At 45.0% G+C, this 24,460-nt stretch overlaps 1 protein-coding gene across 1 annotated transcript; it reads left to right on the top strand.

Annotated features, from left to right (window-relative positions):
* Positions 1–23,589, top strand: LOC108652437 (uncharacterized). The gene is made up of 4 exons (XM_018102626.3): positions 1–323; positions 19,643–20,249; positions 20,369–20,497; positions 20,597–23,589. The coding sequence occupies exons 2-4, from the start codon at positions 19,808–19,810 to the stop codon at positions 21,211–21,213; spliced, it is 1,188 nt and encodes a 395-aa protein (XP_017958115.1). The 5' UTR covers positions 1–323; positions 19,643–19,807; the 3' UTR covers positions 21,214–23,589.
* Positions 23,590–24,460: the final 871 nt, after the last annotated feature.

The raw sequence follows: 24,460 nt of genomic DNA on the forward strand, positions 1-24,460 counted from the left end.
ACAGCAACTAGAAACAACCAACAACAACAACAACATCAAGAAGAAGACGATTTTGTGCTAAGCATGCAATGGCGACCCCTTGTACGGGCCAGGCTGCGGTTTAATTACCGTTATCCTTGCAAACACTAAGCCAAGTCTTGGGATTACGCTTACAGCAAGTACGAAAGAAAGAAAGGACGAATCAACAACGCCTCAGCAGGTGAACATTCCAATTGGTAAAATAAACCAAAAAAAAACACGGGGCAAAAGAGTCTAATTGGCCAAGTCTGACGGGCAACAGCAACTGCAGCAGCAACAACAACAACAACGAGAGCAACAACTAGGTAAGTTTTATAGACTTGCTGCAAGTACTGTTATTAAAAGTGCAGCCAAGTTTCTAGCAGGCACTAGTCATACTAAGGGGGTACTATAAATAGATTAAAGAGGTAATTGAGCGTATTATTGTAGTGGAAGATTCACTGGAAGTGAGTTTTCTTATATGCAGATTTATCATCAGACATGCTTAATATCAAAAACTAAAGTTGGATGTAGAATGGAATTGGTATAGGTAGTATTACATGTATAGAAATATGAATACATCAGGAGGTATGATAGTTAAATATGAAATGGTGTGTTATTCAGTTGAAGAATCTTGGATAAAATTGGTGTTAAATATTATTATATATAGGTTAAAGAAGCCTCTACAAATGCCATCCTAATTATACAATCAAATAATTCTTAACTCAATGTTAATTAACATTCTCGAAGATCTGAAGGCTCAACATTATTAACCCTTATTATGCCACGCCCCTTCTCGATTTAAACACCTTCGTCTTCATTAATATTCCTGGCTTAATTTCTTTTTAAAGAGTTTCCATCAAACTCTCCACAGGATGCCAAGGCGTACAAAGAGTACATGGACGCGCGAGAGAGAGAGGGAGAGGGAGGGAGAGGGCAATATTGTTGTATCTCAATCAATTCGCTGTCAGAGTCAGGCAGGCAGCGAGGCAGGCCGCCTTCATAACTAGGCGCTAAGTTGCAGCTAGACATTTGCCTACCACAATTCGTTGCACGCTCCCATTAGGGCTCGGAGATGGATCACGGATCGATGCAATGCATTTAGCGTAACATTTGCGATTATGCACAGCAATAAGCCAACGAGCATCAGCTGGGGCTCGTTAGAGAGACGAAAGCGAGTTCGCTCAGCCCTCAGCTTTGATCTTTTGTTCTATGTTTCAGTTTGGCAGATGCTGTGGGGCTGCAACTGCTGTATCTGCTTGGCGGCAGATGAAAGGCTGACTGGGCTGACTGTCTGACTCGACTGGACTGGCGAAGCTTTGACTGTGGCATTTCAAAGCCAATTCCAGGGAAGTCCACTTCAAAACTAGAAAGAGACACAACAGACAAGAGACGAGACGAGACCTATCGACTCGTTATATGTCCATATGTTGCACTTGGAATTGGACAATTCAGTCTGACAGGGCGATGCGCCCAAAAGGGCAAATGCAGACAACTTGGCTGGGCTTGCAGTCTGTCCCTCTGTCTCTCTGTCTCTGTCTCTATCTCTCAATTCCATTAGACAGTCCATGTGTCTGTGTGAAAAGTGAATTTATGTTGCCCGGCTGCAACAATTGATGCTGAAAAATGATGGCAATGACAAAGTGATTACGCTTAGAAAGCGGCTGGAAAATTGGGGAACCCAGACACAAGTGCGCGAGCAATCGAAGCTCAAGTTGAAAGGGAGAAACCCCAAACAAATTCAATTCTCGATTTCTCAAATTCTCAATTCTTAATTCTCAATTGAAGCTGAAGAGAGAGAGAGAGAGAGAGAGAGGGAGAGGGAGAAATGCGGCCTAAGCGTACAAAAGCAGGCGCATCATTAATCATTAAGTTGTTGTTTTTACAAACGCACCTCAAATATAAATAGGTGTACACATATATATGTATGTACGTATATATTTACTGACTATATCAACTGTAGTTACCTAAATCCAGCCAAGGGCTGAAGGTTCTCAACTGGCGCACGTTCTTGATTCTTGATTTGAATCTCGTTCTGCGGCAGTATTTGGCTTTTGTAAATTGCTCATCGTCATGCTTTTATGATTTGGTATTTTACTGTTTTGGTATTTTTTTCTTTCATCATCTGCTTCTTCTTTCCGATTGTATACACACATTCTCTTGTTATTATTGCTGTTGTTGTTGTTGTTCATTCTGTTGTACAGCATTCGATGCGCCCAACTTGATAAGCAACAGCAACTCGCTCTGCAGCCTGGCTGAGTTATTGTTATACCTTTTATTTATGTGTGTGCGCGTGTAAGTGTGTGTGTGTGTAGGTGTGTCCAAAGCCCAGCCCCTAGCCTGGGCCACCAAAAACTTTTGTTGTTGTTGTTGTTGCTGTGCGAGTGGCAGCGCGATATCAAAATGTAAAATGTCTCGCATAACAAAGTTTTTGGTTTAAGCATTTGACTAAAGCATGACAGTTATTGAATACCCTACACAGCCAGCCCGTCGGAGTTGCTCTTTTGAAATATGAGCCGTGGCAGGAGACTCACAGAAGAAGAGCTAGAGCTAGAGCAACAGCTTGAGAAGCAGAGCGAAAGCTTAAGGAATTTTAATACATTAAGAGAAATAAGAAAAAAAACTCGTTAACTAGACTCAGTTTTGCTTGAACCTGATTTCGTTTATTATGTTATTCAATTTTATATTTTCCGTCATATTTAAAGCTCAAATCTTATTATCCTTCTGGAAGGGTATTAAATTTATAAGCCGTCGACACAGCAACTGCAGCTCGTCAAAATTTTTATTGTAGTTACATCAAATTGAAGAACAACTCCAGCTCTTCAGCTCTCTTCCACTTACTCTCCCCCCTCTCTCTCTTTCTCTCTCTTTGTCTGTCTGTCTGAATGAAACAAAATACAATAATTTCACTTGGCGTACAGTTTATTATATAATTTTTGTCCCTTTTTGACTTTTATCTTACGTTTATTATGCCCCATGGAATTTGCGGATTTCCAAGGGCTACCAAGCTCCTGCTCCTGCTGATGCTGCTCCTGCTGGAGGTCAATGCCTCTTACCGCCAAGATGCGGTAAGACATGGCGCATACCCCGCCTCCATCAGTGCCTAGAGTTGTAATAACTTTTGCCCAAGTTTTGTTGTACATTTTGTTAGCCCTGTGAATTCTGCGAACCACCCTCCCCCCGCCTTGCCCCTCGAGGCGCCCCTCACTGCCAAAGTGCTAAAATACTTTGACGCATTCTTTGCACTTCTTTCCCGGAGCAGCTGTCCAAATGCCAAACTGTGAATACACACCTACACACAAGCACAAGCACAAGCGCAAGCCAAACCACCCACCCATCCACCCACCCACACACACACACACACGCTCAGTTGGCCAACCCTCGGCGAAGCTGAAGCTGAAGAAAAAAACGTTGACTTGTAATAATCATAATCGTAAATTTGCAAAAAGCTGGCCGAGCTGCGTCCTTATACTGCGCGCAAGGTCCTTTGGGGCCATTTAGCATTCGGATGAAACTGAAGATGCTCTGCCCGGCCATGAGTGTGGGTGTGTGGCTGTGGGGTGTGTGGGAGCGGGGGCGTTCTTTTGTGGGCGTGTGCCACGTTGTAGGCGTCATCATCATCATTCCGGTGCCTCCTACGGCTTTCTTGTTTGCCGCATAACAAGTGCGTAGAGCCACGCCCCATCCGCCTCATCGAAATACTTAGCAAACGCCATTAAAAATCGCCCAGCGGACAAACAGACAGCCAGACAGACAAGTTGAAAATTTCATAGTGAATTCTGTTTCGCCGCTGCTCTGCTATAGATTCTAAGAAATTCGGTCTGTGGAGCCGAGCGGCTTACCAGCTGACTGAATTGAGTTTTTGTTAATAAGTTAAATAAATAATTTATGCTCTAGTCGGGGCCAGCAGCAGCTGCTCGGGCTGCTCCGCCCGCAGCGAATCATTTTGGCATCAGAATTTGTGGCTTAAACCGTTTCGCTTTATATTAAAACTGTTGCACTCGCTTCTGTGTCTCCTATACCTACATATACATGCATACATACATATACTTTGTTTTCTCTACAATGTTTGCTTTGGCTAAAAATTAATTCTTACTCCCGCAAAGCTTTGCCGGCATATGGCACGCCTTGGCAAGGCATTTAAAAAGTTTCCCAAACTTCATTTGGAAGTTTTATGAGCAGGCGAGGGGCGGGCCTTGATGGGCTGGCAGTAGCTAGCGGATCTCTTCACTCTCCACGCATTTTTGCTCACTGAAATTTGCTCTATTAAAATGCCAAGGCGGCGTTATGGCTTCGCCTCGCTCGGGCTGGCGAAAAGGCTTCAGCGTGCAGCAGATGCCACTATCAATGCAGGTTGCTGCCGCAGCCCCGCTCCCCCCCTTTTCGTCTTTGCCTGCCAGTTTTTCCTCCTTTCTGTTCAAACATGGCCTTATCCTGGCTCTCCGGCTGTCTGGCTCCCCGGCTGTCTGGCTGTCTGTCGGCTTAGCAGTTATGTTCCGCAGCAGCTGCAGCTGCAGCATCCTCGTTGTCTCTGGCTAAGTCTTAGTTATGCGAGGCACTGGCATTTATCTTGTGATAATAGTTAGTTGTGCGTTGCGCACAGTGGCGCCAGCCAAAAGGGTTCGGGCCTGTTCGAATGCTCTCTTTAACATGAACTTAAGCTAATGCGCTATATATATAATGAGCTATGTCTATCATTGCATGCGAATCCCCCTTGACTACGTTCCTGCTGCTGCTGCTGCTGCTACTGCTGCATATTGGAGCATATGCTGCATTGCTCTGCTCGGCCCTGGCGCTATTTTCTCTCTTTTCCCTGGCATATTATGCATCCGCTGCGAGTCACACACAATGTGGCTGCCACCCAGTTCCTGCCTCCCTCCTCCCAACTGCAATTCCCATCTTGTTCTTCCTTACAGACGTTCGCCTGCTGCTGCAACTCTTTTGGCTAAAATGTTTATCTATCTAACTGTAAGCAGTATAAACGCTGGCACACACACACACAAACAACAACAGCAATATATGGATCTGTTTTAAGTACAAATAGTGTGCTCGAAGCTCTGGCCACGTTCTGTTGGCCCGTTTGAAATACTTTTGAGGTTTTCCTCCGTACGGCGACACACACGCGCCAACTGCTATTGTTAAAGTTTAAGGCCGTGCTCGGTGCGGCGGTGCCGGTGCCGGGGGAGGCGTGGCTCTGGCAAATTTCATGAAAATTGTCCACAGTCAGGAAAAGTTTACGTCTTCTTCTACTACACTTCTTCTTTTTTTGTTAGTTTTCCTCAGTTGCTCAGACGAAAGCGTTATTTTATTGAATTCGTTTTTTTTTTACTCGACAAAATTGTTGGCACAAAGTTTTCCATTTCATTTTCCATTCTTGTCCATTTGCTTGTCTTCCGCCCTCTCCTCTCTCGTCTCTCTCTCTCTTTGTCTCTCTCTCTCATTTACTTTGTTGCTGCCTGTGGCAAGTTTTTAAGAACTTGTTAGTTTTTTTTATATTTCTGTTGGTTTCGGGTAGCTTTTCCACCTTGCCCTTTTTTCTGCACTTTTTTGTTGCATTAGGTGGCTGTTGAGGCGTAAAGTTCAATGGCGGGTTAAATGGACTTAATACAGGAACTTTTTAGAACTTTGCTCTGCTCTCCTCTCTTTTTTTTATATTATTATTATTATTATTATTATTTCGTTATTGTTGCCTGTGCTAAACGAAACTTCTGGCGTTGATCGTTTGTTCGACAACAAAGTGAAAGTTTTTGTTGAACAGCTTAAAAGGAGATTGGCATTTTTGTTCCTGTCTCCGCCTCGCTCGGCCAAAAAGGATAACATGCATGCGTTTCATGTTGCCCACAAAGTTGGCTCACGGTTTTTACGCTGAAGTGTGATTAAATAAATATTAAATATATTTTTAGGGATTTTATTTTCAGGGTAGTACTCATCCCTCTCCCTCTCTCTCTCTCTTTCTTTCTCAACTAAATATTTGTTTGACATGCCCTAAACACACTTTGCATGTCCTGCTTCACTCCACTTCACTTGCAATTTATTTAAAAATTCATTATATATATATTTTTTTTACCTGTCCAGCTCAGCTTCTCTTTTGCATTTTTTTGCCACCACCAAAATTTTCAAACCTTTAACACATTTTGCAAGTCATTCAGTAAACAACAAAGGCATAAAAAAGTGCAAAACGTTCAGCGCGTGTCTAAAAATTAGTTTCCCTCACGACAGGCCCTAGTGGACACCTACTCCGACTCCTGCTCCGCGCAGACGCCTCCGCTGCCAACGTGTTCGCTTACAAAACTTGGCAGCAAAGAAATTTGTAGCCAGTTATGCAAAAAAGGCCAAAGAGAGAGGGAGGAAAAAAATATATAAAAAATATAAAATAAAGAAAAAAGTGAAGCAAACTGCGGCCCGTGTCAACTTTTTATGCTTTTGCCCAAAGGACATGGCAGCAGTTTTTTCGAATGCGCCTGCTAGAGCAGGACGGTGTGTGCAGTGGCGTGAGGGGACGGGTGATTGGGGGAGGCACTAGGCGACAAGTTGTTAAGTAAGCAGCGACAACTCAAATAAAGGGCCGTTGGAGGGCTGTCTGCCGGGCGCCCGAAAAATGTCTGCTGCCCCCTCTTTCTTTCAATTTTTTTTTGGCATAGTTTGTGGAGCGTAAAAAGTTGTGTGTGAGAAAAAAAGAAGAAGAGACGAGAGAGATGAAAACACAAACAGGGCGGAGGTGTGAAAAAGGTGCCTATTTGGCTGGACAAAAGACCAAAGCTCTGTGAGTATTTGCAGCTCTTTTCCGCTGAGATTTTTCTTGTTCGCTTTTTGTTTTATGACAATGCAAACAAAACAACAGCCGAGTGAGAAAAGCAAGCGCCGCAGCAGCAGCCGCAGTGCGAGAGAATTGCCATCGCCGAAGAAGAAACTGCGGAATGTCATTGTATATGCATATTAAAATTTGCTTATGCCAAAGCCAGGCGACGGAGGCAGCTGGTGCAGGAGTCGGACTCGTAGCTGGAGGAAGTGGAATTGAGCAGAACTTGAAGCTGAGCTGAGCTGAGTTGAACTGAGACGAGCCGAATCGAGCCGAGCAGAGCTGAGCTGAGCTGAGCTGGGGAGGGCTGCTGTTGTGCTTGTGTCTCTCTACCTGCAGCTTGTCTTAGGCGGCTTTTGTTTGGTTTCCGCTTCACACTTCACTTAAACAGCAGAGGGATGGCAGTGAGGCGGTTGCCGAAGGGGGGGATGTGGGTATGGGGCAGAGCTGCTATTGCTGCGGTTTATGTGACATGCGGGCGACGCGACACTCGCTGGCAGGTGAGTGGCAAGGCAGGCCAGGGCGTGGCAGGCACAGAAGTCATACAACAGACGCAACAACAACAACAGCAGCAATACAAAAGGCAACAACAACAGCAGCAGCAGCTTGTCATACAAAACGGCTGGCGACAATCAATGGAATTTATATGGCCCGCTCGACCGCGAGGCACTCGCAGAGCCAAACTCGCACTCGAATGCAGAGCCAGAAACAGAAATTGAGCCTGAGTCCAAAAAAAATAAAATACGAAGCGAAACCCGCAACCCTCAGCTAACATTTCGCCAAGAGTGTGTATCACTGTGTGTGTGTATGTGTGTGTGCGTGTGTGTGTTTGTACTTAAACATTTTTAACGCCATTTGATGCCTTTTCACACATCGAGGGAAGCGAAAAACAAACAGACAAACTCAAGAAACACTTAGTCTGGCAGCCCCTTCGACATTTCCTATCTCCTCGTCTTGTGTGTGTGTGTGTGCGTGTGTTGGTATCCTTGAGTTAATTCCTGCACACACTCACATTTGATCCTGCCAGCAAGTCGCTTAATGCTTTCTGTGGTTTTGTGTTTACACTAAACGGAATAGCAAAAACCCAAAAATCCAAGCCCAAACTAAGGCAAGCCACGCTCTCCGCCTGCTCCTGCCACTGCCCCTACCGTAGACCGAGCTACTGTATTGAATTTCACGCATCATTTGCCAAAGGCTGCTTTTTGGCTTTGCCACTCCTGCCCCAGCTTGGACTTCGACTCCAACTCCAACTCCGGCTCGGACCTGCCAGCGTGTCCTATGGCATGGTTGAAACTTTGCGACTTTGCGGCTTAGGCGCTGGGGCCCCAAAACTGCTTGTTTAAAATTAAAACAAATAGACACACGTCTGCGTGTGTGTGTGTGTGTCGAGGAGGCGGGGCTGCGGCTAGGTGTTGGCATTTAATTTCAGACAGGTGCAAACTGTGAATGGCAGGGGGCGTGGGGAGCAGGAAGAAATGCTATACGCTTTGCATATTTGAAAATTCGTTTAGGGCTCCGAATTTGCGGTTGCCAAAAATAAAGTGGAAATGCTTGGGAAATGCGGCAGGCCATATATAACGCAGCGAGGCTGAAATGCGAATCAGGTGTGCTGCTGCTTGCCAGCAAATGGAATAGTCGTAAAAAAGTGTTGAGCAAAGTTTGACTTTGCCCCAAATTTGAATAATCATAAAGGAGTGTAGCTAGAGTTTAGGGCATCTGCTAATCGTATATGCTGCGGCTGAGTCGTAAAGAAGTATTTCAATAAAGTTTTTATAAGCACTGGCAGCAGCTATGATGCTGGGTGACTGATACGGATTACAGGGTATATCTTGGGGGTGTCTTAGGGTATCTGCAATCATGGAAGCTGTGATTGATAATGAGTATTAGCAGTGGAAGCAACTAAGAGGTAGAGTGGCTGATGTAGCTCCTGCAGATTCTAGGCTATCTATTAGTCGTATATGTTCAGCAAAGAGAAGAGAGATAAGGAAGTAAAAGCAAATGGAAGTGCAAAACAGATATCATGCAGAATTTCATTACAGGGCAACTGCTAGGCAGCTAAAGTAAAACAAAAGCTGTTGCTAGGGTATCTACTAGTCTAATATCAACCTATTGTGATTTTCTGTTTTGTTTTTGTACCCGTAACAAACCCCAAAAACCACAAACGAACATTTTGTAATTAACGTAAAGCAAAGAGACGCAGACTATATACATATGCATGTATATAGATCTATATACAATTGGGTTTTTGCCACACATATACACCTATATACATATATAGTTGTTGGCCATTTGTTGGTTTTTGTCTGCCGAACTTTTTCCGATGCTGATTAATGTAGATTGCCAGCCAAATGTGTGCGCGTTAGCATTAAAAATTGTTCAACTTTTATTAGAGCAATTAAATTGCGGTTGCACGTGAGCCAAGAAGAATATTTTTATATCAAATACATATACATATATATATGTATGTATACCTGTTTTTTTCGTAAATTCATTTGGTATTTAATGTGCTGTAATTTTCGGCCAACAATGGGACAATCCCAATGTAAGTGTGGAGCTATTAAGACATGAAGATATTTCAGTTCAGCCAAACTAGAGTACGTGCGGGGTGGGGGCGTGGCAGTGGTTACTGCTCAACTAATTAGCCATCATCATCAGCGGCGGCGTCTCTGCTCTACACATTTGCTAGCAGACACTGAAACAGTTAACTGCAGTCAGGTCGAACCGCAGGTACATGATGATCGGGCCGCAGCCAGGTGAGGCAGTGCGGGGCGTTAGTAACTAAATTAGCGGCTGGCCAGAGCAACAAATACTTGACGTGGAGATAGCTACGTTTTTCTTTTCTTTTTCTTTTTCTCTTTTCCTTTTTGTTGGGTTCTTTTATTGTTCTTGTTTTTGTTTTCATTTTTGAGTTCTCTTCTCTCTTTCCTCTGGCTGCTATTTGTTTCCGAATGCAACCACAAATTATTGAGCCGCCGAGTGTTTTAGTGGTTGGCTTTTTGGTGGCTCTTCGCTTGGGCTCCCTTTCCAGTTGCACTCGGCTGGCTAATACAGACATCTTTTCGGTTCCAGAGAGTGGCGCACTTTTAGATAAAAGGTTTTTCATGTCGTCTCCATTTCAAATTCATTCTCATGGCCAGCCTGCAAAAAGCATCTAAAACTCGACACAGAGCAGCGACTCTGCCAGAAGCCGTGGCTCTTCTTGTTGTTGTTGTTGTTGTTGTAGTAGTCATAGTAGTAGCTCTTTCTCCTAACGCTCTCGTCACTCGTGAAAACTTTTAGTGGAAACCGTTGGACAGCAAATTATGCATGCAATGTGGTGGATGGAGAGAGAGAGAGAGAAAGAACTCTTAAAAGCCCACAGCTTATTAATGTTTGTCCAAAATTTAAGTGTCTGTCTGGCTGGCTGGCATTTGCCCTCGCCCCGAACAAGCTACCTAGGCTTTTGGTTTTTTTCCCCCCTTTTTATGTGATTTAAGTTGGCTAAAATGATTTCGGCTGTCATTAATTTAAGCAAACCCAACGTCAAAAGCGAGTTATTAGCGTGCGGGTCGCCCAAACACGTTTCCACTGTCAGTTGTTAGCTGTTTCAGCGACAGAATCGCTGCAGGCGTTCGCCGCCTTATTGCTATCTGCGCTGTCCAGCGCTATCCGCTGTCCGCTGTCCGCTGTTCGCTGTCCGCTGTCTACTGAAGAAGCTCTTAGACGTGACGCCGACTGCCGAAATGACAACAAATTAGACAGTTAATGTTAACAATCTTTTATGATATTTACATTTCGGGAAAATTGTTTATGTTGATTCATCATCAGCAGACGACAGGAATGTGTGTGTGTGTGTGTGTGAGAAAGAGAGATAGAGAGATAGAGCGGGAGAGTTTTCGAAAGTTATGAAGCATTTAAAAGTTGGCTTTTCTTTAATGTTAATAAACTACATTATGGGAAAACTTTGAGCTAAGAGCTCTCTCTCCCCCTCTCTCTCTCTCTTTATATCGCCTGAGACTTCTCTGGTTAATCTATCAATTCTCATGTATTCTGCAAGTAAGCTTCAAGTATTTGCCCTCGATTTATCTATTGCTGTTTCCATTACTTTGTTTGCTTCGCTATTTGCGCCGTTATTTAATGTATCATTTTTTGTTTCGTCTGCTCTGCCCAGCCCTGCTCTGTTTTGGCCATTTTAAAGTGGAGCATTCGCTTGGCCATCAATCATTTTAGCCGGAAAATAGTCCAACGCGCTTAGCTTCAGCCGCTCAGCTGTCGACTCGAATGCGTATCAGCCGTATCACATGGCTGGCTGGGTGGCTGTCTGCCTGCCTCCCCGCCTGCCTCCCCGCCTGCCACGCCCTCACAACATGTCAACAAAACAAATGATGGGCGCGTTTGCGTAGTGGGGGGCGTGGCATGGCAGCAGCAGCAGCAACACCAGCTAACTGTAATAGAGATAAATTCGCGTCATTTTTTGTCGTTGTTGTGCCCAATCAGCGCACCACCGAGAATGTCATTTGGCGGCCACTTTAATGATGCGCTGACACAAGGTGTTTGGCAACAGCTGCTGCGCATCAGCAGGAGGCGGCTGGGCCATCATCTAGGTCTGGCGTGGCATTAGCGTGCCGGCTTGGCTTGGCCATGACCATCAAACGTTTGCTCCACTGCGCACCACCAGCATCCAGTGCAATCCACCCGCTACGTGCGATTATTATCATCAATTTTCTGGCAAGCAGTTGACTGATGATGGTCGTTGCTGTTGCTGTTGCTGTTGTTGTTGTTGTTGTTGTTGCGGGTGGCAATACAACAATGTAGATAAGAGCTAAACAACTCCAAAGCCAACTTCAACTTGGACTACAATTTGAACTCCCAAAGTCCAACTGACGCGACTCGAAAGCGTTAAAACGAACTCAAGTGGAAAACAATCTAATTTGCTAAAATTCCTTCCGCTTAAGCTTAGCTCCTGTCTCCAGCCTGCAGCCTCAAGTCTCCTGTCTCCAGTCTCAAGTCGTCAGTCGCCAGTCGCCTGTCCTCTCTCCTCAATCCCATCCTGCCCTGCTTTATAGATATTTGTCTCCTCTATCCTCTGTTCCCTGTTCTCTGGCCTGGCCTGGCCTTGCTTTGCCTTCTCAACTCAATTAAAGTTGATGGCAATTTTCCTCATCGTCATCATCTTTGTTGTTGCCATTCCTGCTGCTGCTTCCCTTGGTGTTGTTGCTGTTATTGTTGACGTTTTCTTAGCCAATATTGTTGACTGCTTTGGGTTTATTTAGTTGGCTTTTGCTTGTTTTACGAGCTTAAAAAGCGCTTGCACAGACCAAGCAAATATATTTATATAAATTTATTTGCCTATAATTTAATTGAAGTCAGTCGACTGAAGTTTTTATGGCCTTTGAATGAGACTCTATGGCCGCATGACAAATGGACCAGCCCCAATTGGCTTTAAGAACTTTCCTCAGCTAACTAGGAACTATTAACTTGAATATGTCTTCAGCTTCAGTCAGTAGCTTCTCACTTTCCACTCAGGTACTATATGCATACATATATTCATAGCAGACATTTTGATTTTCATATGGTCTCTTGAGCAGCTAATTTGATCTGTGGAGCTGATAGCATTTGCTTGTATTTCTGGCCAGTTGCTTGGCTTAAACACGCTTGGCCAATTTCTCTATTAGTCGACGGCGTGTTTGACCTTTTGGCAATTTGGCTGCTGAACCCAGGCAAAAGCAGGACGCGCGTTAATCTATTGTTTTGTTAGGCAAGCAGGCAGCACGATGACATAGTGCCACCCCTTCACCCCTGCGTGCCCTGTGACCGCCTATTATCACTGTTTTTTCTCTTTCTTTTTTGCCTGACACAACAAAATACACGAACATATAGACACCGCTTGATATATAGCTATGTACATATGTGGTGGGCCTTAAATTGTATTTGGACTGCTTTTTGGTCAGTGGGCCATTAATGTCATGGAAAAATATTTTGCTTGCGATTGGAAATTGTTTGTCTTTTGTCTTTCGGGCCCAGCCCAGCTTGACATTGTGTTATCCTTGTTGACCCCTGGCCCCAGTCGGCCAGCTAACCAAGTTGACCAGTGGTCGGTGGTCAGTTCTTTGGTCTCTCTGGTTTATGAGTTCACGCTCTCGTTGATATATGAGGCATTTGCATGTGCTATAAATTATGCTCGGCCGAGCTTGGCTTTTGCTCATTTAATATTCATAAATTTAGACTTGCGCCATGCAAAAAACAACAAAAAGAAAGAAAACAAATGAGTGCGTGTGTGTGTGTGTGTGTGTGAGTGTGTTGGTGTTATATGGCAGACTAATTTCGACTGTAGGATTGTCATTTGTTTCCACACACACACTCGCGCATACACTCCCCCTACTTTAATCCACATAAGCCGCCCCCTCCGCCTGCCTGCTAATTGTTTTATGTGCCAAGATTTGTGTCGACTGTCGTGTTGGCTACAGGAGGGATGGGTGGAGGTGGTTACGCCTTGGACGCCCTAAACATGTTTGCCTGCCAGCCACGCCCACGCCCATGGTCTGGCCAGATAGCCTTGTTTTCACTTGCTTTTCGATTAGAGCTGCTGCGTAGCAGGCTCTCAGCTAACAACGTGGAATTAATTCGTTTTATGTTTCCTGTTCCAATAGCTGCGAATGTATTTATGTATCTGTATCTTATGGATGCTGCTGCTGCTGCTGCTGCTGTTGCTGCTGGCGATGCTGCTGGCTGCTGCTGCTTACGCCTACATATTGATTTTCGTATTTATCTTACGCTTTCTGCTGCTTTTCATTACTTTGCGCTGATGATTTCTATTGGCTTTGGACCTTTGCAGAGGCCCTGGACCCGAATCCGATTCTGAATCCGAATCCGAATCCTGCTGCCCGCGACTCTGTGAGCTGCCAGCGCCTGCAGCGCTGCCTTTGCGCGTGGCTCTTCCTGTCTCTCTCCCTCTCACTCTCGCCCTCTCCGTATCTGTCTACCTGTATCTATCTCCCTCTTTGCACATCCATTTACGCTTGGCCTCTTCCCAGCCATTGTGCAAGAAAAATGATTGCAAGCAAAGTGCCTAGGCAAAAGGTGAGCCCCGGTGAGCACCTGAAGCAGAGCTATAGAGCCCTTGCCAGCTCCAGCCCCGGCTCCGGCTCCGGCTCCGGCTCCATCTCGTTCTTTGTGCTCGCTGCGTGTGTGGCCCGCGGCTGCCTGGCAAATCTATCAACTGCTGCTCCTGCCACACTGCCTCGCCCTACAGCTGGCTGCTTTATTGAGTTTTGTGCGCCAGCAAATTGCATTAGACACTGGGGAAAGGCTCTGGCAAGCTTTAAGAAGCAGCAGCGCTAGCAGCAGCTCCAGCAGCAGCTTTGTGTATGGCTCCAACAGCTGCAAGTCGCAATTCGATTTTCGACTAAAATAAAACTTGTCATAAATATGTATATGAAGTACAAAGCATAGCCAAAAAAAAAATAATAAAATAAATAAATAACAAAAAACTTCAAGTGGTTTCGTTTGCTGAAAGACATTTCTAGAAAATATATGAAATCCCCCTCCACGTCCCGTCCTAGCTGTGGCTCAACAAGTGTGGGTCGTTTCTAAGCGACTGCCTGGCATCCTTTTTCACTCATCAAAGGCCGAACAACAAAGCGCGAGCAGCGCAGCGCTTGTAACTCGATCACCCACATCTACAGGGCTCTATGGGCATCATCAACTCGATTTCGAAATTTCAAGACCCTAACTCCAAATCCTTTTCAAGCGCCTGAGCAGTTGAGCTGTGTGTGAAGCTGAGGCATTAATGTCTTATTGACAGCCAAGGATTAGAATGAAGCCAAGTGGCTGTCTGTCTGTCTCTCTCTCTCTCTCTCTCTCTCTCTCTCTCTCTGTCAGTCAGGCTGCCTGCCTGCCTGCCGTCTTCTCTCCCCAGCTCGCTTGTCGTTTGTGTGTTTGAAAAGGGATTATAAAGCGATTTGTTTGTTGAAAATTATGAATCTGAGAACACAGGCAGCTAGCTCAACCAGCTCCCACACGCTCTATGTGTGTGTGTGTGTGTGTGTGTGCGAGGGTGTGTATCCCAAGACTTGACGAAATATGTTTGAAAGCCAGCCTTAAGTTGGCTGCATTCCTTATCCACATTTGATGAATTTTTGACTTAAGCTGCAGCTTATGAAAATTGATTTCAATTTACAATGGAGCTAGTTATAAAAGCAAAACCCTCCCATGTAGTAGCTTAAGTCGTCCAATCACATTTGATCAGGTTGGCTGAGGAAAGCATTTCCATTCAGTTTCCCCCCTGCCCCCAGTCAAATGGAATTGCAATCTTATCTCAGTTTAGTCCAAACTAGACATTCTTCCTCTTCTCTTTTCTTTGAACCAAGTAACATTTTGATTACTTTATTAGGCTTCCCTTCCGACAATGTCGGGCTTAGAGCCTAGTTAAATCGCTTATCTAATCTGAGCCCTCAGCTCTGGGTCGCCCGATCCATTGTGCTGTTGTTGTTCTTTCTATTGCCTCGTCATGTGGCAGCCATCAAGTGGCTTGATCTTTTGCTTCATTAGGTTCGTTTATCAATGTTATGCATATGTTGAAAATGCTTACACGCTTCGATCGGACTGAACGATCTGTAGATGGGCTGTGCGACAACCATAAATAACCAAATTTCGTTAGCCCTTCATTGATTTGAATTGGAATTGGAATTGGAATCGGAATTTGAATTTGAATTGGCAATAAAACGCTGAGTTTATCAGTTGTCGAAGTGGTGCCGCCACGGAGACGATTTCTTTTTCCAGTCTATCCGCTGGCTGGGTCCAACTTGTTATACAACTCTATTAGTTTTTCATGCCCAGGCCCAGCTGCATACAAATCAACTAATTTGCTTTGGAAATGCCACGCGAGTCGGTGCAGCCGAAGCAGCCGCAGCAGCAACTACTTGAGGCAGTTCCTTGATTTCGTTTCAAGACCTTTCGCTCTCGCTCTCTCTCACTCTTACTAATAACTAATGTAAGTCTATTTTTCTGGTCGAGTTTGTCTGTTTTATCGCTTTGGCATTTGAATAGATTTTTCAATTTTCAGCTGCATTTGTATCCGAAAGCTTAATTCCGCTTGTCATTGTCTGTGGATTTGACTGCTTGTCTCGCTCTCTCTCTCTCTCTCTCTCTCTCCCATTCGCTCTCTCTCTCTCTATCACTATCATCAGCCTCAATGTCATGGAATGCTATTATATTTTTGCTAGTTAACTCAATTACTTTGACGCTAAAGCTCGGCCATTACACAGTGGAGTGGTGCAGACCTTTTACTCGAGCTTTTGGTCTAGTCATCGGGCATGACAGGCCGAGAGTCTCTATTTCCCAGTTGCTTCATTATTAGTGCAAATTATGGCTGCCCAGCTCCCATAACCTACAGCAACAGCAACAACAACAACTGTCTGTCCTTTTTGCTGCCCTGTGTTGTTTTATTCCCTGGGAATTCCAGTAGATGACTTGCCCGCAGACCAGAAACTCAAGTCCTGAAAAAATACACAGCTCAACCGAATAACGAAAGCCGAAAGAGGCAAAGGCAAAATTCCGGGCACGTCTCTCTGCTGAAACATGAACATCCTTCGACGATGCTTTAAAATGCCAGACAAACTGACAGCAAGCGAAATCAAATTTGATTGTGGGCGTCATCCCATCTATTCCCATCCCTCCTCTCTCCACCCACTCTGTGCTCTGTGCTCTGGAATGCTGTGCCTACGCATCCTTAGCTGGAATTTTCTTGTTGATGGTCGCAAATTTGGCGCTTCATTATGTAATATTATCCGTTGGCTCTCGCTTACGCTAGGCACTCGTGGGAAAATGCATAAATACCAAAATCAATTCAGTCTGCGGCGGCCAACCAATATTTTGATTTGCCAAAATATTGTGGAACAACGAGTCAAATATAAACATTAACAGACCATTTCAGGCCGTTAACTCTTATCGTATGCATATTTTGTTTGTTTATTTTTATCACGCCTGAACGCGATGATTTGTTCACCAACTTTTGTTGTTGCTCAACTTTCACAAGATCTTGGCTGCGGTTTAGAAAAGAAAACTTTCAACTCTTCGAGATGTCTATTGAGTAGACAGCGATACAGTTGTATATATGTATGTGTGTATGTGTGTATATTGTCTATAGAATTCGATTTGCTGTTGTCTCTTTAATTGGCTCTTGGACTGTTTCCATTGATTGGCCTTGTAGGCATTTTTCCGCTAATTTTATTGTTCAGCTCGCCCCTGCAATGCAAATAGAAGCAGTTATGATTATTTTTGTTCCATTTCGCAGTTCGCAGTTCGCAGTTCGCAGTTAATTCTCTGTATTAAATGAAAAGCCAACTCGCATTGCAAACATTCGGCAATCGCCCCCGCCCGAATGTTTATGTAGTTATTTTCTGGCATGTTGGCATAGTTATAAGGGGGCCGAATGTGCGTGTGTGTGTGTGTGTGTGCTGCGTCGCTTGGCTTCATATCGTATTAAATTTCAATATGTATGGCCCCATTTATATTTACGCACAGGGCAAATAAAAATATGTGGAATATATGTATAAGCGAAAATAATGTTCAAACATTTGCACTAATTAAAATGCTGTATGTGCGAGTGTGTGTGTGGGTATGTTTAAATACGAATACAAATACAATATACAGCGCGTACGCAGCGAGGCGGGGCAGTCGTAGGACATGTGTAATTGCTTTTCTGCCAACAACAATGAAACGCATATTTGTTGTGCACGTGTGTGTGTGTGCGTGTGTGTGTATTTGTATTATTGTTGTGTATTGTCATATGTACTGTTACATTGTATTGTATTATTATTTCTCTTTTTTTTTGAGTTGTTTGCTGTTTGGTGGTGGTGGGCGTCGTGCCGGCTCCATTCAATTGGCAAACATTGGCTGGCAGCCGGTTTGGCCCGCCTGAGGCACGAATCCGCCAAAACGATTGAAACTGAAGACGTTTTGGACATTGGACGACGCCCACGCACTTGACAGCAGCCAGGCAACCGGGCAACCCGGGCAACCGAGGCAACCCGGGCAACTGGCAGCTGACAGCTGTCGCAACATTGCCCAAGTCAAAGCCACTCGACAGCGACTGCCATCAAAGACAAATCAAACAAACGACTGCAGAGTGGAGAGATTCACGTGACTTTACAATTTATCTGAGGCATGCAGCGAAATGAATTTATTAATAGCCGAGCTGCATGAGCCAGCCGGCAGAAGAAGAGTAACTGCCACCCACACGGCCAACTGGGAGTAAACAGCAGCCAGGTACTTCAAGCTGTCACTGTGTGCGTGTGTGTGTGTGTGTGTGCGAGTGTGTTCATTCATTCAAAAAGATTCGCATTTCGTATTCGCTTGCGTGCGGCGAAATTCTCTTTCTTTCTCGGCGTCAATTTATGCGCATCACGTTTTCTCATTTTCGAGAATGACTAAATATCGCTTACTCCACTCCACTCCACGCCAGTCCATTCCACTCAATGCCGCCACCGGCTGCACCACCTCGGCCCACATTTGGCCTTTTGTGTGGTGCACGGAGTTTGGTTGCAGTTGCAGCCGTTGGCACAAATATTATTTAACCATTTGCCACGTGAAAACTTTTCCAGTTTCTCTACGTATATATATATGTGTAACTACATCTATTGCTATAGCTACACAGTTATCTCCACTATAGAGGAGTATATCTGTGTGTGCGACGAGGCGTGGCAAGTGCAGCAGTAACTTTGTTTTTTGGTTTTCGGCATTTTCTGTTGGTAGCAGAGACCTCACCTGGAGCTGCATTTTTCATTTGGCGTTGAAGTTCGGCGACTGTTCAGACTGCTAATGCCAGAAACGTGCCGAATGCTCCAGCGCTTGGCTCTCACCCGGACAGAGGCGTCGCTGCCAAAAGGGGCGCATCACGGCCAGTGCCGAAACTTTACTTGATAAAGCTGCGAATGATGCGACCAAATTTGTCTTTAAATTGCGCTTGTAAATCTCGAAATATTAGAGCCAACTTTGAAGAGATATTTTTCCCACAAATTGAAAGTATCCCACGATGTTTCTCCATCACACTTACACCCAGTGATTAGCTTAGTTAGCACTGGCCTCTGGAATATACCTGCGAGCAGAGCCCGCCCGTCCAGCTAAGCCACTGGCAGGGAATGTAAGTGCAGCACTTGTCGCTTGCAAATTAGTGTTAATTTATCATGATTATTGTTTCACAACGATTCGCAAATTGAGTTCGCTTAGTCAAGTGATGAGTCCCCCCTGTCCCCTCCTCCCGCCTAGTCTGTTTGTGTTTTTTAATAAAGCAAATGCGAGCAGACCATTCAGTAGAAGAATAGCAGCAACTGTAACTAATGCTGTCCTCCAGACTGATATCAAACTGTCAAGCTGTCAATTCTCGTTAGCAGCGATTGCCATATGGATGATGTGGGTAGCTGAGGGCGGGGGGCGCAGTGGAGCGCCGTAAGAGCTGTATCGAGTGCTGTTCAAAAATTCAATTTCCAGCTGAAAAGATACAACGATAGCAGCCTGAGTTGTGAGACGGGGAAATGGGGGGCTCTCGGCTGCTGTAGAGCTGCACGTGTACCTAAACGTATCTTCCGGAGTGGGCATGGCCGGAGCTGTGGCAAACAAATTGGAAATAGGTAGAGAAAAACGATTGCTGACGTGGCTCTGGCAGGATGCATGACGCCAGCGTCGACTCCAGCCAAGGCTGGGCAGGATTAGCGTACGAGCGATGGCTGAGCTTAGGCTGAGCCAAAACATATGAGAATTGTGAAAGCCTTCATATTGACAGCACAATTAAGACTTTAATTGGCTCGACTAACATGGACTTATCTCTCTCTCCCTCTCTCTCTCTCTTTCTCTCTCTCTCTCTTGCAGGAGTTGCAGTGAGGCTGACGCAAATCCGTTCAAAATGTGCAAGAGACAACTGCAGTAGACAGCGGCGATAACTGGCAACAGCGCAGTCAAAGGATTGGCAAGAGCAAGAGCATCAGGAGTCGGCTACCTCCCCCTACGACAGTCCCCCACCCACCCGCACACAGTATGCCATCAATTGCCAACATCAGTGTCAGCTCGACATCGCCAACAATGGTCAGCTTCCTGCCTGGCAACGATGCCCGCCTTAGTTACATTGTAAATCAAGTTGCGTCCGCATCCGTATCCGCAGCATCCGTCGCATCATCGTCCGCCCTGCCCACGTTCAGCCCGCCGCGCGTTGAGAGCTTGGTGGCCAGCTCGGCGGAGGATTTGGGCGGCTTTGGGGATGTGACGTTCGACATCTTCGATGACGATGACGATTTGTTTGGCTCGCCGATGGCCTTCGATGCCAGCGAGCAGGGCCTGTGGAACGGACGCTTTGTGCCGCCGCCCCCGCGGCCGCCCTTCTTCGTCGACGAGCCCGTGCTGAGCGATGGCCTAACCACATGTGATTTATGCTCCTGGGCCATGCCCACCAAGAGCACGTTCATGTTCGAGGGCACGATAGGTGAGTCTCCCTCTCACTCTCTCTCTCTCTCTCTCCTTCTCTCTCTCTTTCTGTCTGTCTCTGTCAATTGGCAACAAATATTTTCTAACCGGATATCCTTGCTTGTTCCGCTCTTGCAGAGAAGGCCACCGAGCTGGGCTGGCCATTGACGCTGATCATAGTGTCAGTTCTATCGGCGCTATTGGGCGCCATCATCATGATTGCCGTGGTGCGTTGCCGGCGCAAAAAGTCGTCCAACAATCGCAATGGTGAGTATTGAGCCAACCGGCAATAGCTGGCGGCGGCAGCTGTTGCTCCAACTGTTGCCACAGTCTTGTGCATCTGTGCCCCCATCTCTCTTGTTGCAGACACTCACGTGCAGTGGTGGTCGCGCAACAAGCGCGCCCACAGCAATGGCGCCGGCACGGGCAGCAGTGCCGGTGCTCCGATAGCCGGCAGCAGCGCCCACAACAACAACAATCATCTGAGACGCAGCAATATTTATACAGCGCACCCGGCGGACAGCATACGCGGGCTGCATCCGCTGCCGCTGCCGATGCCGATGCCAATGCCGCTGCCGCTGCCCATGCCGCCCACGCTGGCGGCCACATCTGCACCGATGCTGGCCGTGTCGCCATCGGTGGCAGGCAGCGCGCCGCCAAGCCAACAGCAGCAGCAGCAGCAGCAGCCACACTATTTCCATCCATATCACCATCATCATCATCATCATCATCAGCAGCAGCAGCAGCCGCAGCAGCAGCAGACGCCCCTGCCGCCGCATTACCCGCATGACTGCGAGGAGGACGCCGCATACGAGGAGCCCGAGTACCATCAGCCACAGCAGTTGCACACTAGCTCCAATTCCAATTCCAATTCCCATTCCGATTCGATGTCGTCGGTGGCGTCATCGCCAGCGCCCACCGAAGCCGAAGTCCAAGCCGCCAGCCACTGGCCACAGGCCGGCACCATGGTGGTCGCCAGCTGAGAGCTGGCCGAGAGCTGCGCCTGGGCGCGTCAGCGTCGGCGCAGCCTCAGCAGCGACTGGATCTGGCAGTGACATGTTGCACGGCAACATGCTGCAGCAACACGGCCACTGGCATCGGCACTGGCAACACGGGCTGCTTAAAATGCGGCACACAAATTCTGGTGCAGATCATAAAAAGGATTACACGTAACATTTTGTGAAGTTTATTTTGTTTTCTTGCTTGGAGCCGGCAAACCAGTCCATAAGCATCTAAGGATTCACTTCAGTGTCTGACTGACAGCCACAGTATGTGTGTGTGTGTGAGTGTGAGTGTATGTGAGTGTCTATGTCTCCAATTGGGAAAACCGAAACGAATTTAGTGTCACTTCCACTTCCGTTGTGCAAACTATCGGAGCAGCCAGCAAAACCAAAAAAACCGACACCCAGACAGAGGAGGTAGAGCTGGGTATCCTACAGGAGATGGAGACAGACTGAGAGTGGGAGGGAGCGAGAGGGATGGCTTACTCTTGCTGATGGCGGGTTATGTGTGTGGCAGCATGCTCTTTACATGCCTTGCACGTTTTATCCTTTATTGCCGTTCGGCATTAGTACAGGGATTTTGTCAGATTAAAGCAAATAAAGGGCGTGCTTTTTGTTTCAGCTTTTTGCAACTGGCAACTGGTAACTGGTTACTGGCAACTGCTGTGTCGATGATGCCACAAGTTTAAATCGTTGTTAAACTGTGTGTGTGTGTGTGTGTGTGTGTGCATTTCAAATACCATATGTGAGAGCGAGTCTGAGTATGAGTGAGAGACAGACCTTATGGAGACTATGTGGACTATGTAGAAGAGCTAGCTAGAGTAATATATGTATATATATTGTATATGCCTGGGCAGTGTTAATCTAACTATATATGATTTAACTATATATGAAAGAGGATTTTGTTTTCACTGTGATGCTGTTCTGCTTGGGCACAGGGTATTTATGAGTCGTTCAATGCAATTGCAATGATACAACTACTGTTCTCCCCATCTACATAGATATTTTCGTTTAAAGCTTTTGTCAATGCATGTGTGTCTGTGTGTGTGTGTGTGTTAACTGGTATCTCTGCTTGTATGGCACTGTGTTTGCTGGCTTGTTCTCGGCTGCAAATGGCACAAAACTTTGTGGCTTTTCACTTCATTCCTCTTGTTTTGTGATTACAAAAGCAAATAGTTTATATATACTATATATAGATAGATGTGTGTGTATGTATTGCCATAGCAAAAGACCGAAGAACGACAGAGTGAGAAAGAGAGAGAGAGAGAGAGTAGATACATATATACATAAAACCTAAGCTCAAAAACGAAAGCTTTGCAAATATTGGCAGCATTTTATATGGGCCGTCCTTACTTTTGGGCATTTAATGTCTTTATGAAAGCCAAATGTCTAAAGGCAATGCCCAGCAAGGCTTTGCCATCCTAATATAATCTCTTAAAGTATTTGTAGTAATCCCAGGAACATTTAACATTTGCAGTTGCATTCAATAAAGCCTAATACAAAATTCATGTCATGCATATCAAATAAGCTTAAACTACAGCAACAAAAGTACTTAAAACAACAAGCAAACAATGTAAATACACTGTAAATAAATAAATATATATATACGATATATGTACTTATTTTGCAATTCTGCAATTTTTGCTCCAATTAGCAATTAATTCAATGCGAAAAGTTTCTTCAACTTGAGAGTAAATAATTTATGTAGAGCATTGTATTAACGCAAAAGGCAAACGGAACATTCCTCTTTAAAGTTCAAGTTATTGTTTTGTTTATACAATATCAACAACAACAACAACAGCCAAAGACTAGTCATTTAAGTCCAATTGTTGCTATGTACAAACTATTTAGAATTATATAAAAAAAACAGCCTATAACTATGAAAAAAGAAAAAAACAAATGATAAATTACTCGTAATAATTCGATTTAATCTTTTGCTTAATTTAAATGCAATTTCGCATTAGTTTTAGAAACAAAATGAATACAAAAACAAAAAACACATCTGCAATATTGTATTTTAAATATTTATTCATTAAATGCACTTTTCACTGCATAACAATAAAAATCATAATAATAATTATAATAATTATAATGTTAACTAGCATCCACAATGGGATGACAAAAACAGACAGACAGACAGACAGACAGACGGACATCCAGTTTCATAAATAGCAAGCGAGCCAATTCAACTACTAAATGCAACTCGAAATGTTCCAATTTAGCATACATATAGCCTAACTAATTATCTGGACAAATGGACAAATTGTAAACACAAAATCCGAAACAAAAAACGATTCATTTCAATAAATTGTGCAGAAATTATTCAGCAAATTAAAAATAGAAAAAAAAGAAAGAAAATCGCAACAAAAAAATCATAAAACAAATAAAATAAAATTTCAAATAAAATAAATGAAATAAAGACAAATATTTAATTGCCTTTTACTATTTGCTTAAAATACAAAAACGGAAAAACAATTCAGCAAATTGAGCCCATGAATAAGTCATTGATTAATTAATTTCCTACAGGCCTGGCTTTTGTTCTGCATTTGATGGGTCACCCCAGTTTATCGGCCCGCACTCGGACCTGCCATAAGCCCAAGGCGAGCGCCTCGCAAGGCATTAAAATGAAAAACGATTTAATTTCAATTTCAAGATCCGTTCGCTGCACAGCCAAAAAGTGAAAGTTTCGCATCGTACATTGTTATAATTTTGCTCAGTTGAAGTTGAAGGAGTAAATATTTAGGTTGCCCGGTCAAGTTGGAATATTTATGCCATTTATGACACGAAAGGCCCTCGAAACGTGTGCCACGGACGTGCAGTCCCCTACCCCGCACCGTGCCGCAATTTTTGCATATTTGCAGCACGAAGCGAACGAAATGAAATGCACAGAAAAAAAGAGGAGGAAAAAAAATCAGTTGGCAAGATAAAGCTGAGCCGAAATATAAAGCGCAGTCAGATTGGACAAATGCACTACCCCCCGCACAGCCCCCCGCAAAACCCATGCCATGTCTGTGTCTCCGAAGCCACGACGTCGTAAAGCCAATCGAAAGCGAGAGATCTCTGGGACGATACGAACATATGGACATATGGATCGTCGTCTTACTACTCCTCGTTGTTAGCTGACGTCGCCGTCGCTCTGTCTGTGGGTGGCAGCGGGCGGAGGTCCATTTGCATATTGGAACGATCGAGCCGAACGGACTTGGACAGCAATCCTCTCGACCAGACAATT

Source organism: Drosophila navojoa, chromosome 4, assembly GCF_054131105.1.
Source record: "Drosophila navojoa isolate 15081-1374.11 chromosome 4, UAZ_NAV_1.0, whole genome shotgun sequence".
Classification (NCBI taxonomy): Eukaryota; Metazoa; Arthropoda; class Insecta; order Diptera; family Drosophilidae; genus Drosophila; species Drosophila navojoa.